At 37.5% G+C, this 16579-nt stretch overlaps 1 protein-coding gene across 1 annotated transcript; it reads left to right on the top strand.

Annotated features, from left to right (window-relative positions):
* The first annotated feature begins 3105 nt into the window (after positions 1-3105).
* On the top strand, positions 3106-5416 carry LOC126589718 (uncharacterized). Its single transcript, XM_050255103.1, has 2 exons — positions 3106-4104; positions 4186-5416. Exons 1-2 carry the CDS (start codon positions 3324-3326, stop codon positions 4836-4838), a joined length of 1434 nt encoding a protein of 477 aa, XP_050111060.1. The 5' UTR covers positions 3106-3323; the 3' UTR covers positions 4839-5416.
* Positions 5417-16579: the final 11163 nt, after the last annotated feature.

Here is a 16579-nt window from a genome sequence, read left to right as displayed (position 1 = left end):
CCATTTTGAAAGGGTGTATGTTGTCTATATCTACTATTGTATTAACAAATCTATAAGAATGGTATTGTAGTAGGTATAGCGTGTGACTTTCATTAGTTTTGTTTTGTGTCAAAAATGATAAAGATGATATTAGTATTAAGTATTATAATGGTTCCAAAAGATGTCAGATACTAGTCGGGTGGTGGATTGCCGATTTAAGTAAATTTATCATTGTATCATATAAATAAGTGTCTATTTATACTAAAAAACTGTACTTAAGTTGAGAATAAAATAAAAATAAAATGCAATAAAAGCAAATAAGCTCAGTAAGCAAATATACAATTCAAAAGCCAATAAGCTCAATAAGCAAATTAACAAATTATATATATAAGAACAGTTTTCACAACTGAAACAGCTGATTCTAATTGAAAAAACACCTGATTCTAATTCAGTAAGAAAATTAGCAATTCAAAAGCCTTGCATTGTTTATAAAGGAAAAGAATAATTTAATAGTGCTCAGTGGGTCTCAACTCTCAGCTCACTTGACTTGGTCCTTCTTCCACATATTTCAAAAACCCTAGCTCGAAAAAAATTTCATGAGCTACAACTGTTTTCAGAAAATTTTGAGCAAAATTGTTTTAGACCTTCACCTATGTTGAACTTAGCTCATAGCTACTGCGCAGAGATCTTTTGGTAGAGATTCTATTTTGATTTCTTCAATCTGTAAGGGTTCGATTGATTAAATCAGCTTTAGCTTTTTTAATTTAAATATGCACATTATTTCATTTGCATTTCTCATTGGTGCCACATGTGAAGAGCTAAGGAATCATGGCCGCCAGACGGACCCTACTTGAAGAAATTCAAGTTGCACAGAGATAAAAGCTGTTCTTTTAAATAAGTCTAGTTGGGATTAAGTTTGATAGAAATCAGAGTTGGAATTATGTTATTGTAATTTCTCTCCAAATTTTAACTCAATAAATTATTCAAAGAGTCCATTAATGGAGATAACTTTTTCTTTTTAAATTTATTATTATTAAGAAGAGGGTGGATGATTCGAAACTATTAAAACCTCAGCCAGTAATATTTTACTATATTCAATATTGAATAAAGAGAAGTACAAAGTGTTTGGTGCACGTCACTTTGTATAAAGAGATGTAATGTCATGTAACACATGAAGAGCTATCTTCCGATTGAATAGATTCCCCTTACTAGATTTGGAGTAAACCTACGTTTTTGATACGGAACTCAAACTTGAACCACATATTATGCTTAGCTTCATCTTACAGTAACAAAAAGGAAAGCAACCATTTACTCCAGCACTCAAGGTCCTCGAATCGACTCTACAAGCCCACAATATCGTTTGTATAAATTTTTTTTTTTTGAAATAAACTTAATAAGATAAAAATGAAATACAAATGAGGGGGACATTAAGTCAAACCTCACTGATGGAACTAACATAGCAAGTAACATGATAAGGGAACCCCACTTACAAAGAAAACATATGAAAAAAAATCATCTGAAACAATAGCTGGTAGAAGCAGAAAGATCATAAATATAAGCAGACGCTGCACATGAAGAAACGTTGGACCACCATTAACATGCATCGTGATTTGCACCAAAGTTAGCTAAGGCATCAGCTACACAGTTGCCCTCGCAAAAAATATGGGAAACAAAAACATGCATATGCCTAATCTCCCACAAGCAATTGCTCCAATCAACACGCAAATACCAAGGAATAGTAGAACTAGGGAGAGTTTAAGTAGTGAATCACCGTAGTTGAGTCCGTCTCCAACCAAATGTGATGGCGTTCAGGCACCCAGGCAACTCGAATAGCCTCAATTATAGCAAGAACCTCAGCTACAATTGAACTACAAAAATTCGTGGATGATGCAAAAGCACCCAAAGAAATACCTTGAGAGTCCCAAAATACACCACCATAACCTGCACGACCTGTAGACTTGAATGACCCATCAACATTCACCTTGATCCATGGTACCCCACCCTAGGAGGTTTCCATACAACAGGAATGAAATGTGGGGTAGAAGACAACAAAGGAGAAACACCTAAAGTCTGAAAAATAGGAGCACTTGACGTAGAAGGGACCGAAGAAAAAACCAAAGAGGCAGATTCTTTAGAAACGTAAGAATTCTCGCCTTGACATGAGCCATACATAGCTTAGCACCCTCAAAACAAATCTTGTTTTGTAAAGACCATATGCTCCAAATAGCATTACAAACAACAAGCACCCACAAACGGCAAGAAGAGGAAGACAAAGCAGCAAGGAAAGGGGATGAAAAAAGATTTTCCAAGGAACCACGTTGTACATATGGTCGATTAAAAAGGAGTGACAACCAATTCCAAATTTCTTGAATAAATGGGCACTCCAAAAATAAGTGCAAAACTGACTCGGCAGCATTCAAACAAAAACAACAGATAGAAACCAAAGGCACTCCATGATGCTGAAAGTGATCATCAGTAAGAAGACGTCCATGCAAAGCTTTCCAAGTAGTAATACTTTTCCTAGGCTAAATGGAGGAATCCCAAATGGCTTTACCCCAAACCAGCTGGGAATTATGACCATTAAAATAAGAAAAAGCATCCTTAGCAGTCATGAGACCTGATGAAGAACTTGTCCAAATAAGTTTATCAACACCCGCCTCCAAAGAAATAGGAGTCGAGGTGAAAGTCTCAGCAATAACAGGAAAGGATGAAGAAAAATTAGTAGGCAATACCTAACCATTTGGACCAATAAAATCACAAACCTTAGCTTTCAAAGCGGATGCCACATGATGATGGATGCCTAAGCTATGCGCAATTGGCTCTCCAAGCGAGTTATCCGTCCAAAATCGAACTTGAGAACCATCACCAATTAACCATTGTAGTTGAGGCAAAAGATCCAAAAATATTTTCTTTAGACCAAGCCACAATGAAGATTTCTTATAAGAAGAAGCAATTGAGAAACCTTTAGCCAAAAATCGAGATCTCAAGAAAATAGATGCAAGAGAATCAGAAGAAACTACATCCCAACAATGTTTGAGAAGTAGAGAACGATTCATTACTATAACGTCTCGAAGACCAAGACCCCATTCCTCTTTCGGACAACAACATATTGTTAGGATGCCAGGTGACATCATCTTGTGGTGACAATTAGAGTTGAGCATGAGTATAAATAGTACATTGTAAGAGAAGGAAGACAGTTAATGAAATGATATTGTTGTTCTGTTAGTATTTCTCTGTGCAATTGTAGAAGATGTGGAGCTAGGTTCTAACATTGGTATCAGCCAGCGTTGATCCTCTCAATCCTTCTCCGTTGTATAACGCCGCAAACATTTTGCAAAAAAACCATGGAATCGAGGGTTTCCAATCTGGCAGCCCAGTTCGACGAATTCAAGAAGTCTCACGACTTGATTCTTCTTCAATTGCGGTCCCTCATGGCTAAGGGTCACGATTCAATATCGAATTCGAGGCAACCATTCTTCAAAATGGCGTCTCATATCTCTGTTGTGAAATCGGATGAAATTGTTCTCAAGCTTCAATCCTTCCACAACGAAAAGATTCAAGCCCGTGAGAAAAGAGATGAATTCTGGTCTCAATTTCGTCCAAGATACAAGCCCAAGACTCGTTCTGGTCTACGACCCATATTGAAGAAATTCAAGAAGGTGCATGACTACGGCAAATACCACAAAGATGATTCTACAAAGTTTCGTTCCAGTTCCAAATTTCAAGAAATTTTTGGGTTTTTTCGAAGTGAATTGGCTGGAAAGAATGCAAAGGTTTTCGATTTACTCGACAAGAAAGTTGAAGACCCTGTGAAAAGTCCTCCATTTCTTGATTCTGATTGCATGAAATCCAAGATTCAAGCTTGCGTTCTGGGTTCTTCATCTCCTAACGAATTGGTTGCTGCGTTTAGCGATAAATTCAATCAATTCAGGACGTCGACTTCGTCTAATCGGGAATTTCACTGCACGAACGACTTGGCCCAAGAATTCATTTTCATAATTTCCGTATCTGATGATGGGTTCGTGAAAATTGATTCACTTGCACTCCAAGTGTTTAATGAAAGGTCACACTCAGCAGATTGTGATTTTCAGTTGGGCTATCACATGCCGATTTCTGACACCGGAGGTACACTTTGTAGGTTCTTTACTTCGAATGTTCAAATTAAAGATGCTCATAGTTCTAAATTTCTTGTTTGTCATGGTGAAGTCATGAAAAATGCTACTATTGTGCATTTGAAGCTTGGTTTCCATGAGTTAATTCGTGACAAGGGTGGGACAATTAGCCAGAGGCTCTTTAATTCAAAGTCCAAGAATACAGATTGTGCTCGGGGTTTTGATTGTTCCACGGTGGTCAAACGTGAGGTAAGTTTTGATTCTTCCATGATCATTGATGGGGAGTATGCTGGTATTTTAGGATTGCATCATTTAGAAGCTTGTATGGACAAGAATAGAAAACATGAAAGCAAGTTCACTCTCTCCAGATTTGGAAATGGTTGCTGTATTGTTTGCTGTGTTGTTTGCCGTGTTGTTCTCAATCGTGACTATTGCAAGGGCATTCGGGATAAGGGTGGTGGCTCAAAATTCTGGTACAATGTCGCAATAAAGTGTGCAACTATCACTCCAGATGAAACTCGTGTTAAGGAGTTCCACTTGAAACAGATGTGGAGGAGTCCAAATGGGACCATACGGAACCATTTAAATGGTACTGTTTTTGGAGAACCTTTTATCTGCAGAAATGTTATCCTTCTTGTTCCAGATTGGACAATGCCAACATGTATTGGGAGACATGTTTTTGGTGCTCAGTACCGAGCAACTGATGCAATCATAGAAGGACCTGGAAAACTTAAATTGGTTTTTTGAAGCATCTTGCTATCGAATCAGGGAAGAAATATGTTAGGGAGGATTATCCGGTTCATATGTTTTATAGGCAGAAGAAACTAACATTTGAAAGTAATGTTCATGGATCTTTTGGTTTGCAGTCATATCCATCACAAGCAATACGCTTATGTTGATCAAATGATTTGGTCAATACCATTGCTCAACTTTTTTGGAGGGTGTAATGTGGAGTCAAGGCAGTGAGCTACTCTGCTACGCTAGAGAAGCAATGCTGATTGCTAGTGAAGTGAGTCCAATGGCAGAACCATTTCAGGAATGATGCTATTGGAGAGCTATACCATGGACTGAAGCTTAAGTTCCAGAAATTGTGAACCTTTAATACATTCTTGTGATGTTGTTGTTATAGTTTTATTGCTGGTTTTCAATTGTACTTACTTCGAAATTGTAAATCTTACTTGTAAGATTGGTTTTAAGGGGGGGGTATTGTTAGGATGCCAGGTGGCATCATCTTGTGGTGACAATTAGAGTTGAGCATGAGTATAAATAGTACATTGTAAGAGAAGGAAGACAGTTAATGAAATGATATTGTTGTTCTGTTAGTATTTCTCTGTGCAATTGTAGAAGATGTGGAGCTAGGTTCTAACACATATACGCCAGGCCACTAGTGGCACACCACGATTGTTTGGGTCACCGAACCAAAAAAAAATTTCGCATCCAACTTTGAACTTGTTTTAGAAGCAAAGAAGGCCATTCATAAACCTGAAAAGCGTAAACCAATAAACTTTGGATAATAGAAGAAAGCAATTCCAAACGACCTGCCTGAGACAATAAGGCACCTTTCCATGAGGCTAACTTTATCCGCACCCTATCTGTAATAGCTTAGAAATAAGCTGTTTTGGCCAACCTTGAAAAATAGGTACCCTTATATAAGTGAAGGCAAGGACCCCAAAGTTACCCTAAGAGTACGGAGAATGGAAGTTTGACGCGGGCGAGCGAAACGACCCAAAAAAGCAAGTGACTTGGCCCTATTAATAAATTGCCCTGAATTTTTACCATACTCCTCAACAAATCTCATTAGCATTTGTAGATTACGCTTAGTGCCTCGCAAAAAAACAATTATATCATCTGCGAATAAAACATGAGAAGGGAGAGAAACACCTTTTGGAGCAGACATTGGAAGTAGTTTACCTTCCATCACAAGAAGCGAAAGACCTCTACTAAATACCTCTTCCGCTAGGCAAAACAAAAGAGGAGACAACAGATCCCCCTGTCGAACACTTTTAGAGCAAGAAAAATAGGCTGAGAGAGATCCATTGATCGATATCGAAAGATAGGCAGAGCATAAAAGAGCCTGCACCCAGTCCACAAAAATATTAGAAAATCCAAATGAGCGAAGGACCCACAGTAGAAAATTCCAATCTATAGTATCAAAAGCCTTCTTAATGTCAAATTTTATTGCAACATTCCCACCAAAGCATTTACAATCAAGAAGATTCATACATTCAGAGGTTAAAATAATATAATCAGAAATTGAACGACCCCTTGTAAAAGCACTTTGTTGAGGTGAAATAATACGAGAAGTGATAGGCCTCAAACGATCAGCAATAATTTTAGTAATAATATTGAAAGAAAAATTGGCAAGGGCAATGGGCCGCATCTGGGAAACAGAGTCAGCATTTGGGATCTTAGGAATAAGCACAATCATGTTGGAATTGAAATGAGGAAGGACCAAACCATGCTTAAAAAAAAACTACAAACAACACTAACCACCTCTAGACCCACAATGCTCTAGCAATTAACAAAAAAACAACCTCCAAAACCATCCGGGCCAGGCGAACTAAAAGAATCCATTGAACAAATTGTTTTAAAAAATTCCTCTTCTGATGGAAGAATAGTGAGGGCAAGATTATTATCCACCGAAACTAATTGGGGGATAACGCGCTCCACCAGACCTATATTAACCACATTATTATCAACTGCAAACATGTCAAAAAAATAAGAGATAATATGATCCTTAATAGCATTTTGATCCTCCAACATCACATCCCCGTTACGAATGTGTGAAAAAGAATGATGATGCTTCCTATAGCGAATCATGGAGTGAAAAAAAAGAAGTATTGCGATCACCATCAGATAGCCAACGAACACGAGATTTGTCCCTTAAAAAAATACCTTGAATCCGAAGGGCGTCATGAGCCTTTAAACGCAATTCCTCCTCCTTGGACAATCTATCATATGTAGGGCCCAAAGTATCAATTTCATTTTGAATATGATCAAGATCACTCATGGCAGAATCCACATTCACATGAATATTACCAAAATATGACTGGTTCCATGTTTTCAAATTTTGTTTCAAGTTGCAGAGCTTAGCGGATAACACAAACATTGGAGTCATGCCAAACAGTGGCCACAAATGTAATAAAATCAAGATGCTTGAACCAAGCTCTTTGAAAACGAAATGGAGATCGAGCAACCACCTCCACCTTTGAAAAAGACAATAATAAAGGATAATGATCTGAACATAAGAGCGTGAGAGTAGAACATTCTGAAATAGATCACATATCGATCCAAGAAAAATTGCATAGGCACCGATCTAAACACATCTCAACTTTCCTGTGAACCCCATGACCCCAAGTGTATGCTAACCCTTTCGTAGGAAGGTGGACCAATTCACAAACAGAAGACATCATCTGAAATTCAGAGCACGAGTTAGCATTTGGCAGTACACCCCCGCGCTTCTCATGAGCACCCAAAACACAGTTGAAATCACCAATGACATCCCATGGACCATTAACAAAGGAAGACTTCACATAAGTAAGATCATACCATAACTGACGTCGTGCAAACACCGTTGTTTTAGCATAAACACAAGTAATAATACAAAATACTGAGTCTAAGATACAAGAAACTGTAAGCTGTTGAGCAGTTGCGGAAAGCACAGTTAAAGTGACATCAGCATGACAAAGTAACCAAAGATTGGGTTTTTGAGATCCACGATCATTGGTAGCCACACGAAACAATCTCAAAGTTCTCCACACGGAAGGCTTAGGGCTGGTTTGGTATTGTTGTGCTTTGAAAAAAAAGTTGTTTCTGCTGTGCTGTGAGAATAAGCAGCTGTGAAATAAAGCAGCAGAGTGTTTGGTAAACGTTTTTTTGTAAAAATGCGTTTGAAAAAAAAAAACAGTATTATAGTGTTTGGTAAACTTTTATGTAAAACAGATGTGAAAAAAAACCGGTTTTTCAAAACTGGGTGTTGCAGCTTCTTGTTTTTGGCTTTTTTCACCCAAAACTGTGAAAAAGCTGAAGCTGAATGTTTACCAAACACGAAAAACCTCCCAGCTTTTTTTTATACTAGTTTTTTTCAGAATCACCTCAGTACCAAACCAGGCTTTAATGGAAAATAAAGAGACAAAGGGCTTTGATAAACAAAGCATAACAGGATGGTGAGAACGCACCATTCGCATTATAACCCGACAAGTGGAAGCCTTTGCTACCCCGCGGGCATTCCAATATAATAACTTCATAAATAAGGCTTAGTTTTAGCCATTAAGGCCCTGGTGCCATGAGGTTCATTACGTATAGGACCAGATTGTTTTTTCTTTCTTTTAGAGACAACTGGGGTAAAACCATCATCATCATTAGACCTTATGTGAGCAACCACAACATCAACTTCATCAGCTAATGGACTTGCAACTAGAGTCATATTATCTGCACCCGATGTAAAAAAATTGACATTTGTAACCAATGTCGCATTATTCACAACTTGGTCCAATACCGGAGTACTCACATCGACAACTGGGGTCACCTCGGTAGTCAAAGTCATATTACCCACATCAACTACTGATGCGGAATTGTTCAAATCAGACTGAACAGGAACAACAACCATAGTCGGGAAACTTATGGGATCAACACTCTCAAGCATAGAAATAGAATGATCATACTCTAAATGAGTTATACCAGGGACTGTAGGAATATTAGAGGGGTCTTGACAAAGTATCAATCTTTTGTATTTTAATATCGCTTGTATAGATAACATCTGTGGAAAGAGTTTATTTTGGCTTTCGATTGTATTTTTCAAATTATTCAGCACATTCAAAGTTCTCAAATATTTTGAAGAGAAATTTGACATATGAAATTTCAAATTTCAAATCAAAAGAAAATACCTCTCGACAAAGGGATGATCATGCATTACATTCATTGTCACGTCATTTCAAACCATCTTTCTCGAGTGTTTTGTGCTGCACAGATGAAAATTTCATGAAGGAGCTGCCATGCTTTTGCCAAGACTGAGCTTGGAGATGTATGAAGAACAAGTTGCACAAGCTCGGATATGTTTGCTTAATTGTGGTCACGGGTAGGGTGAAATTTTTCTTAGTCTCTTCGGGTCTAGAATGGGTGGATAACAGTGACTTGTCACCAGTTGTCCATCTTTTTATTAAAAAAAAAAAAAAAAAAAAAAGAGAGAGAGATCGTGGATGCGTGGTCGGATTGCTGACCTTCGAGTTTTACCAAATGGTGGGTTTTCCAGGCAACAAATACATGTGTTCGTTTGTGATTTATCCTAGTTTTCAAATGTAAGGGTTGGAGGGACCATGTCACCGTGGTGGAGATGGTTGGTGTATTTGGCTTCTTATAAGCTAAAGGAATGATGTTCAAAATCTCACATCGAAGGAGTACAACAAGAATCTTAGTTTAAAATTAAATGGTCACTACCAATCTTATTGAGGCATTTTAAGATAAAACCTCACGTATCGGTCCTCCTATAACCCAAGGTCTTCGACTAGGTGGTTAGTTGAGACAATATTAGTGCATCTTTTGGAGTTAATTAAAGAAAAATGTTATTAGCACTCAAAAAACCTCATTCTACACTTCTTACAAGTGTATTTTTCTTTTTAGTTATAGAAAGTTTGGAATACAAAATGAGATTTTTAGTGTGTCAATAAGAATTCCCTAATTAAATGATCACTACTAATCTGACTAAGCACTGTGTAGTAAGAATTATATTATAAATAATAAATAATTAAAAAAACATAAAATGTACTAGGAGCCAGGTTCGGGTTGGCCCGACCAGCGAGCAATAACGGATAATTTATCAAATACTTATCAAAGAGAGGTGTGTTCACATGTGACTTTTGTAGAGTGGTGAAACATAGATAATTTCATGTATTTTATGCAACTTTGTAAATTATTGAAGATTAGCATTAATTATCAATATTATAATAATATTTTAAATAAAGATACTATTCTATTAATCCACAATCATTATTGTGACGATCCGTCCCAAATTATTATATATATTTCCTCCCCTAGGGTGTAAAGTGATGATATTGCCCTCGTTGGCTTAGTGATGTGGATGTACGTATACAATTTTAAATCAATTTTCTCGCTAACGTAATTAAATCGTACTCGATGTCACAAGTGCGTTGATGCGAGTTAGGGCCGAATAATGGGTAGGATTATATTTTAGGGTTGACTATACTTTGTCCACTAATCACCTTAACTCCTACTTTATTGGGCCCAATCAGACTTTGGGTTTGTTTTATTTTTCCTTTGGGCCAATTGAAACCTAACTCTCTCTCCTTCTTTCTCACGGCATCCCAATCAGGGCTTATTATCATTTTATTCTAGTCAATCCCACACACACACACACACACACACGTGTGCATATCCTTACCCTCTCACCTCTTCTCGATCCTTCTCCTTCGTACGTACACCCGAGAGCACCCACACTCAAACTATACCAAAACTTCACAGATCGAACTCAAGATTTCCATTTTCACACTCCTCTCGAGCTCTGGAATCTCATGATACCATTCATTAGGTGAGTTAACGTGTTTTAACATGAGGAACCATAACCTTCGGTGAGGTGTTTTTTAACTCCGACATGATCGTGGCTTTTTTCCAAGATTTTAAGGCTCAAGGAGGTTCCTAATCGACTCTATATGGACCCTAGGCTAGTTTGGAGTAGTTGGACGTCGGGACACACGAGTTCAAAGGATTCTAGTTTTGACTGGTTTTTTTCAAGGGTTTTCCAACCATTTTCCTTTGGTTTTTGGACTCTTAATAGGTACGATTATGTTCTACTCTTCAAGACCTTCAAAGCCATATAAATTTCATAGATTTTGGTTGAGAATTGAAGTAGATATTAAGTTTTAAAATTTTTCCAGAAATCGGCGAGTACAGACGACAGCTCCTATGAGTTCCACTGAGAAGAATGAGAATATTCCATTAACTTTAACGGAATATTCTAATGGCGTCAGGTAACACCCGATTAGTTTTTAACCAAATATTCTACTATTTTAATAGAATATTCCCTAATGCTGTTAGGGATTCCGTCAGTGTGCCAAGTATGTGCCTGCGCATGGCCGGCGCGTGAGGGCGCATGTGACATTCAAAATTTTTTTCTAAAAATATGGGGGTGTTCGTGTTGTCGAGTAGATCATGTTGGTATATTCAAACACCTCACTTGAGCAACGTATAAGGAATGAATACTAGGTTTTGTTTATGTGCTATCGAATTAACGTTAAATTAGTTATTTCGTATATAGGTGAGTCGTACCCTGAGGATGAGCGTGGACAAGCAAAGCTAGGGGGCTACGATCCTGCTACCTATCAGTGAGTGGGCATTTGCTTTCTATATATATGTGTGTGTGTGTGTGTGTGTGTGTGTGTGTGTGTGTTACGGTTTCCAGAATGTTTTTCTTAAATGATTTATGCTTTGAATGCCATGTCATAAATGAGTTGCCTTTTGAGTATTGAACTACTTTACTTGTGAATTATATTGTGTGATGCTGCGGAGATTCAAGTAAGCTTCAAGTGAGTATGATATGATTGAATGGATTGTATTGCATTGGTATGCATATATTTAAGGGAACTTTAACGAAAAGCACCCGGTACTGTTCACTTTAACGAAAAACCACATTTTTACACTAAAAAGTCAATCCTGGTACTATTCACTTTACCCTTTATTTTGTCCTTATCATTAAAACTCAAAGTTTTCAAGCCATTTTCATTAGTTTTCCTTATATTTAATTATAGCTCATCGGGGCTGCACCTCGGTATTAGTATTCCCGCCTGGGGCTAGAGCCAGCCTTCACGTGATCGTTCACCTCCCGCACCGCACGCTCACCTTGGATCCAAGTCTGGTGTAACATCTCACATCGCCCAGGGGAGTGATCCTTAAATGTATATTCTCATCCCTACCTAGCACAAGGCCTTTTGGGAGCACACTGGCTTAGGGTTCCGTCGGAACTCCGAAGTTAAGTGAGAAGGTGGCCAGAGCACTCCCATGATGGGTAACCCATTGGGAAGTTGCTCATGAGTTCCCAGAAACAAAACCATGAGAGCGTGGTCGGGGCCCAAAGCGGACAACATCGTGCTACAGTGGTAGAGTAGGCCCAGGAAGTGGTCCGCCCCGGGCCGGGATGTGACATCTAGTGTTAGCCTCCGACTTGTAGGTGACCCGCAATTTATCGCACAGCCTTCACGTGATCGTAGCACTTGAGCATACATATTTATACGCAGCATGTCGTACATGTCACATAGGCGACTCTAACTTGTGTGCTAGCCTAGGTTGATAAGTTATAATTCCAATCATCTAGGTCACATTAGGTGACTCCAGTTGGCATGTTATTTTATATTGATTCTACACCTGGCTTACATGATTTAGAGCTGAAATGTTATGACATGGCATATTTTGGGTTTCATTGCCCTTGTGCATTGTTATATATATATGTGTGTGTGTGTGTGTGTAGTATTATTTTTTGGAAACTATATGGGTTTTACAGTGAGGGGTTACTATGTTCATAAAAGATAAATGTGTTTCAAACGCTTTGTTTTGGCTCACTCATCCTTCTATTTTGTGCGCCTCCAGGTGATAAGCTCATATTTATATATATTTTACATAAAATTCATTTGTCTTTTCTTAGTTAGTTCCTTATATTTTTGAGCTATTTACTATGTTTTTGTGTTTTGTGTGATTTATCAAGCAAAGAAAAGAAAAATAGCACAAGTGAGATATTAAGTAACAAATTTGTCAAAACTGCCTGTGCAGATTAGCTGACTTTGGAAGCATGTTACGAACAGCTCAGAATGAATGAGAGAATGAGCCCTATATGCTTGGAAAGCTACGGATGTCTATTTTCTGGAGCAATTTACAGATTGTTAATATCCTTTTTCTAGAAGAAGTTACGGGCATTGTAACACTGAAAGGTTCAGAAAAGGGCTAAGCAGATTTGGCTAATAAAATGAGAAAGTAAAGGCACTTGTTTTGTGTTTTGCTTTGTCATCAACACTTAGCAACAAATGGGGTTATGATTGCACTCATTTGGCTTTGGAGCAAGTGGAAATGCATCGCTAGAAAGAGAAGGCACAAACACATGCAAAGGGAGGAGACATCAAACAGCTCACACACATGCAAGGATGACATTCATACACATGCAAACTGCATGGATAGGTTGGAGGACAGAAAATATGTTTGTTTTGTGGTTGAAATGATGAGGAACATGTGTGTGCAAATGGGCAAAGGAAACACACACATATGGGCAAAGGAAAGGCACGGCATGGGCATAAAATACACCACTACATTCACTCATTACCACAACACTCACCCTTGTCCCCTTCATTATTTCTGTTTTCATGCATCATTACATTTAATCATTGCACTCAAGTGGTGCACATCCCTTGTCCCCTTCACCCATCATATTTCATTCACTTTCACCTCCACTACATGCACTCATTGATGCACCACTCCTTCACTTTCCTCGCCCATGCCGTGCATCATGAAGCCACCTGCACCTATGACTAATTTCTGCACCATTCCACCTCCCTTTCCTTTATCTACGATGTGCACAATCATTCATATTCCCCACTTGCATTCATAGCTGCAACACCACTCCATTTCACCCCTCATGCTTTGCATCATTACTTCACTTTCACCTTCGAATCATTGCTCACACCACCATCCATCCCTCCATGCCGTGCACTTCCTCTATAAAAGGAAGTGTGTGTGGCAGCCATTACATTCAATTTTTGCTTGATAATTCATCCCCAATTCAATACAACTTTCATCCAAACACATCCGTTCATCTTCACATCCATTCCTTCATACAACCAAACCTTCAAACACTCACCAACACCTTGTGCCGTAGCAAAGGAAGGGAAGGAAAGTGCTTGGACGTGCATGTTGTCCAACTTGGATCGTTGGAGCATTTAGGTGTTTTCTTTCTTTTGTTTTCAATGTCTAAATTTGTTTATCTTTGCTTTGTAAGTATGAGGAACTAAACCCCCCTTAGCTAGGGGGGAATTTGAAACCATGTTCATACTTGCAATATGATTTGATCACCTTCAGTTGTGATTTCATAAGTTGTGAATTCAATTTGTTTAACTGCTTGATTGATAACTTATTCGTGTATGTTTATTAAGAGTGCACACTTAGTTTGCATGCATGAATATGATGCTAGAGTATAAAGGAGTTTCACCTAATAGTTACAAATTTATATTCATAAGTAGTGGAGGTCGCTTATAAACGATCGCGTTAAATGAATTCTTGGCAGGAGTTTCATGCTCATCATAGTAACGAATGTCTCGTCAATACTTATAGTTTTCATGATGCTTAATGATCTTTGATTGTATCTTTATTGTGCTATTCACGTAAAGGACTTTTGAAGAATGCTTGAATTGTTGTATGCGCTTTCCCATCCAATTCAATAACTTAAGGAGAACTTGAAGGTTAATTTAAGCGGACTTAATTAACCTGGGGTGTTGAGTTTCATGATTGATCGAAAGAACAACTAAAAATTGGTTTATGTGCAAGTATGTCATGTGTGGAGAAGAACCCTCTAGCTAGCCCATCATCCATAGTTTAACCCATCACCCATCAATTCACCTAAATTTGTCTAAGAATCTGTTTAAATTGTTCTTGCTTTGTTTTCCTTATTTTTGTCCAAAACCAAAATCCCCTTTATTTTATTAAGTCATATTAGTTAGTACTTGTTTTAGATTGTGTTTTTAAGTGTTTTAAGTCAAGATAACATCAATTTTCGTCCAAACTTTGTGTTAGTGGCAGAAACTGCCTTAGAGTTGTTTTTAGGCAATTTTGAGTCTCTATAATCTGTTTTGAGTCTTGTGACTTTGTTTTGAGTCTTGTAAGTTTAATTTCATGCTTTTAAGTTTGTTTTCACATATTTAAGTCAGTTTCAAGTGTTTTAGCAATCCCTCCTAATCCCCGGCCTAGAACGATCCCTACTTACATTCTTTACTACAATTGACAACAAGAGGGTTTAATTTGTGTGTTAAGTTATTTTCGCATCACCAGGTTCTAGGTAGCTGATCATCTTTGGTTGCTCACAAGAACTTCCCGGTGGTCTAATATTTCCATAAATAAGTGTAGGGATTTTCTCCCTAGTTTGTATAATTAGTACTTGTTCAGTTTGACTGCACTTGTGATACCTATTCTCTGAAACGTTTGTAGTTTGACTGGGTTGCTTCCTCACACTTAGTATTATCTTTAGTATAGCTAAGTTTTAGTTGGTTTTTATTTATTCACATTTTCTTATTATCGTATGCACTTCTATTGTACACTTGGCTACGTCACCCTCACGTGACGGCCATCACGTCTCAACTTTGGTCGGGGTGTGTCAATTATGATTTCTTAAACCAGATAAGATAATTAGAGTAGAAATTTTTTGATAATACTTGAGTACTCGCGAGGAGAACTCACATTTTGATTTTATCCAATAATATTATAACACATGTTTAATTGTTAAAAAAAACGGATATGTTATTTAATTTTTCTTAGACTTTAAAAACAAGGAACATGCGACATTTTTTTCATGGACCAAATCAGAAAGTAAGTACACAAGTATTATCCGAATCTTTTAGGGATCTCCCAAAGTAATAACTTTATAGCCTCTTTTGCTAAAATTTAACTAAGAAATAGAGAGCATGATTATAGATACTCTAAGTACTACAATCTAGTGGTTTTCCTTTTCACTTGTAAATGGCAACTTCGTAATCAATTTATTCCCACACACACATAATGTAAATATATCAATGAATAAAAAAAACAAGAAAGAGTCACTTAGTGTTGAAAGTATCAATCCCAAATCAGAGAAAGAAGAGATCTTACATGTGCTTATAAGTAATTAGGCTACTCGCCATATTGCTAATTAGTTTTAGGCATATTTGTCGATTTGCCCCCTGAACTTGTATGGAGCTACCAATTTCCCCCTTGAACTTTAATTTTAGCGGATTACCCCCTTGAATTTTTATAATTAGCCAATTTACCCCTTGAACTTTTATTTTAGCCGATTACCCCCCCCCCCCAAACTTTTATAAATAGCCAATTCCCCCTGGCGCTAGATTTTAAAAAAATTCATCCAATTTTCTACCTATCTTGATCACGAAAACAACACATGACAACTGTATAAGGGAAAAAATGATGGAAAATTGGATGGATGAAAAATTGAATAAAAGTTTTTAGAATCTAACGCCAGGAGAAGAATTGGCTATTTATAAAAGTTCAGGGGGATAATCGGTTAAAATGAAAGTTCAATGGGGAAATTGGCTAATTATAAAAGTTCAAGGGTGTAATCAGCTAAAATTAAAGCTCAAGGGGAAATTCGCAGCTCGATACAAGTTCATATGGCAAATCAACAAATACCTCTTAGTTTTATGGTGGAACCTTAACTTCTTCATTTAGTACTACAGTCTAGTGGTATTCTTCTTTATTTATAAATAAAAGATCTTATGTTTGATTCTTATAAA

Source organism: Malus sylvestris, chromosome 2, assembly GCF_916048215.2.
Source record: "Malus sylvestris chromosome 2, drMalSylv7.2, whole genome shotgun sequence".
Taxonomy (NCBI): domain Eukaryota; kingdom Viridiplantae; phylum Streptophyta; class Magnoliopsida; order Rosales; family Rosaceae; genus Malus; species Malus sylvestris.
This window is presented reverse-complemented; position numbering and strand designations above follow the sequence as displayed.

Excerpts from the sequence above, each read along its gene's own strand:
- LOC126589718 (XM_050255103.1), top strand. The coding sequence starts at position 3,324 with ATGGAATCGAGGGTTTCCAATCTGGCAGCCCAGTTCGACGAATTCAAG. Across the intron at positions 4,105-4,185 it reads GCCGATTTCTGACACCGGAG|TCATGAAAAATGCTACTATT; the intron begins GTACACTTTGTA and ends GTCATGGTGAAG.